Source organism: Grammomys surdaster, unplaced genomic scaffold (assembly GCF_004785775.1).
Source record: "Grammomys surdaster isolate TR1022 unplaced genomic scaffold, NIH_TR_1.0 193, whole genome shotgun sequence".
Taxonomy (NCBI): Eukaryota; Metazoa; Chordata; class Mammalia; order Rodentia; family Muridae; genus Grammomys; species Grammomys surdaster.
Window position 1 is genome coordinate 10,227,968 of NW_021604638.1, and position 2,594 is coordinate 10,230,561.

At 47.9% G+C, this 2,594-nt stretch overlaps 1 protein-coding gene across 1 annotated transcript in view; it reads left to right on the forward strand.

Moving 5' to 3' along the window:
- Window positions 1-1,053: 1,053 nt before the first annotated feature.
- The window catches only part of Spint3 (serine peptidase inhibitor, Kunitz type 3), a 3,394-nt gene continuing 1,853 nt past the window's right edge, over window positions 1,054-2,594 (forward strand). Inside the window, exon 1 of the mRNA XM_028769512.1 lies at window positions 1,054-1,182. Within this exon, the coding sequence (XP_028625345.1) occupies window positions 1,107-1,182 (76 nt within the window). The 5' untranslated portion in view covers window positions 1,054-1,106. The remainder of the gene's footprint in view (window positions 1,183-2,594) is intronic.

Here is a 2,594-nt window from a genome sequence, read left to right on the forward strand (position 1 = left end):
CACTCCAATCAACTGTCACAGGATGGCTGGTGACATTATGTAAGGGGTATTTTGAAAAGAAAGAGAACATATAGCAAGATAGAAAGTCAGAGAAGCTTAGGTTTGCTATTCTTAAGGATTTATTTTACTTTTAATTATGTGTGTGTATGGGGGAGGGGCTGTTCTTGTGTGTACAGAAGCCCGCAGAGGTTAGAGGTGTTGGATTCTTTCAGAGCTGAAGTTACAGGAAGTGTGGGCTGCCCAACTTGGATGCTAAGAACCCAAGTCAGGTCCTGTGCAAGAACAGTACACACTTTAGGGGGCTGGAGCGATGACCCAGTGGTCAAAAGCACTAGCTGCCTTCCAGAGATCTAGGTTCAATTCCCAGCCCCCACACAGCAGTCCATAACCATGTGTAATTCCAGTCCTAGGGGATCCAGTACCTGTCCCTGGCTTCCATGGGTACCAGACAGACATGGGCTACAGACATACATACAGGGAAAACACTCACTCACATAAAAATAAACACTTAACCACAAAAACCGAAACAATCTGCGCTCTTAACTGCTGAGCCACCCCTTCAGCCCCATGGCTTCTTTCTCTTTTCACACCAGTTCACTCTTAGGGGAACTAACTGAAGTCTCACGAGAACACTAGTCTCTTTCAAAAACAGCACCTCCAGAGTACCTTGCACTACGTTCCACCTGTTGGAGATTCGACCATCTCTCTACAGTGCCACCTTGAGGACCATGTTTCCAAGACGTGGACCCCCTTGTTGACACCCTCACACCATATCCAAATCTTCCGGGGTTCCTGTGAAAACTTCACAGACAAACAGTGTGTGGTATTTCGTGCGGTGCTTGGAAACCCAGAGGCACACAGCCAGTAGTAACTGCTGCTCCGTTCCTGTTGCGGGGAGCTTCTACACTGAAGCGGTGGTGCGTTGGCTTTGGAGGCCAGATCAGATATGTCCAGGAAGAAAGAAACTGGGCTGTGCCAGAAGCAGCCAGTCAGGTGCAGAGCAGCAGTTAGGGGTGAGCGAGCAGGATTTGGGGTCAGCCCCTCCTCTTACTCTCCTTTCTCTCTAAAGGAGACAGCCCCAGGCTGGGCCACTGTTGACGGACGCCATGCAGCTCCAGGCCTCCTTCTTCTTTTTCCTGATGCTCATCTTCTGCCAAGAGCTTTGCTCAGAACAAAGAAAAGGTGGGTATGGAACGGAGGTCTCAGTGTAGAGCAGGAATCCAGTAGAGGCTCTGCACTCAGGGTCTGATTCTGATCTAGCAGGATAGGGAGCCAGTTCAAGTCATCGACAGACATGGTCTGCTATGTGCCAGGCACCGTTCTAGGAGTTGAGTTACAGCCACCAGCCAAAGACACTTTACAGAGTTTAAATTCTAGTGGGGGAACAAAAGGCATATAGCATCTGTGTTTGCACAGTAGACAGTGAAGGAGCCATAGGAAAAAGAAAAGGCCTCATGGGGAAATGGGCTTTAAAGTTTGGATCTGTGATGGCCAAAGTTAGACTGGGGGGGGGGGATGTAAACTGGAATTTGATATGGAGAGAATTAGCTCAGTGAACCTCCCTTCGGGGCCAGGCTCCTTCCTCAGCCATCTCTGCTGCAACTTAAAAGGTGGCTATGGGGAGATGATTTTTCCTGAATTACACCACACTCATCACAGCTCAGTGGGGGAGCACTTTTTAGCATGCACAAGCCCTGGATTCCCAAGTCAACAGCATCAGCTGTCAGATGTTGGCTCCGCTAATTAGAAGCCCCGGGTGTGTTGTTTGGGTTTAGTCTCTCTCAGAATGTCAGTTTCTTCCTCTAAAAGATAAGGGTAACTGTGTCTGCTTTCTTGATCAAATCTGATGTGTATAAATGTGGTAGTGTAACTGCTCTCAATGGCTCCACATGCAAGACTTTAGTCACATTTAGAACACACACACACACACACACACACACACACACACACTGTTACGTCCAAAAGTAAATGATTAAGTGATTTCCTCTTGGCTTTAATAGAATCGATGAAGAGGAAAACCAAGACTGAGAAGTTTAAAAGCAGGTGGGACTCCACCTTCTATTGGGTTTCTTGGGTTAAGGAGGATGCTACTGTGACCAGGATGTCTTAGGAACATGCCAGCCTCCTCCCTCCCCATACACGCACACGCACACACACACACACACACACATACACACACGCGTGCACATTTGTTTCCATCTTGACTGGATAAACTCTTTAGCTCTTTCCATTACTGTTTGTACTAGCGCTAGCCTTACAGGACGTAGACAAGAGAGAACCTAAACCTTTCCCTGACTAGGCTGCTGCTAGCATTCCATCAAAGATGTGTTCATCCACCCAAGGTGTGCTCATCCACTCAAGGTGTGCTCATCCACCCATTCATTCTACAATAAAGAAGACAGGATGAGAGTCTGCAGACCTTTGTTATGGACTGTGCTGGCTTTGTGTGTTAGTACCCACCTCCCATCATTAGGCACGCATTTCCCTGACTGCACTTTCTTCACATAGCATTATAAGAAAGGAAAGGAAAAGAAAGGAAGGGAAGGGAAGGGAAGGGAAGGGAAGGGAAGGGAAGGGAAGGGAAGGGAAGGGAC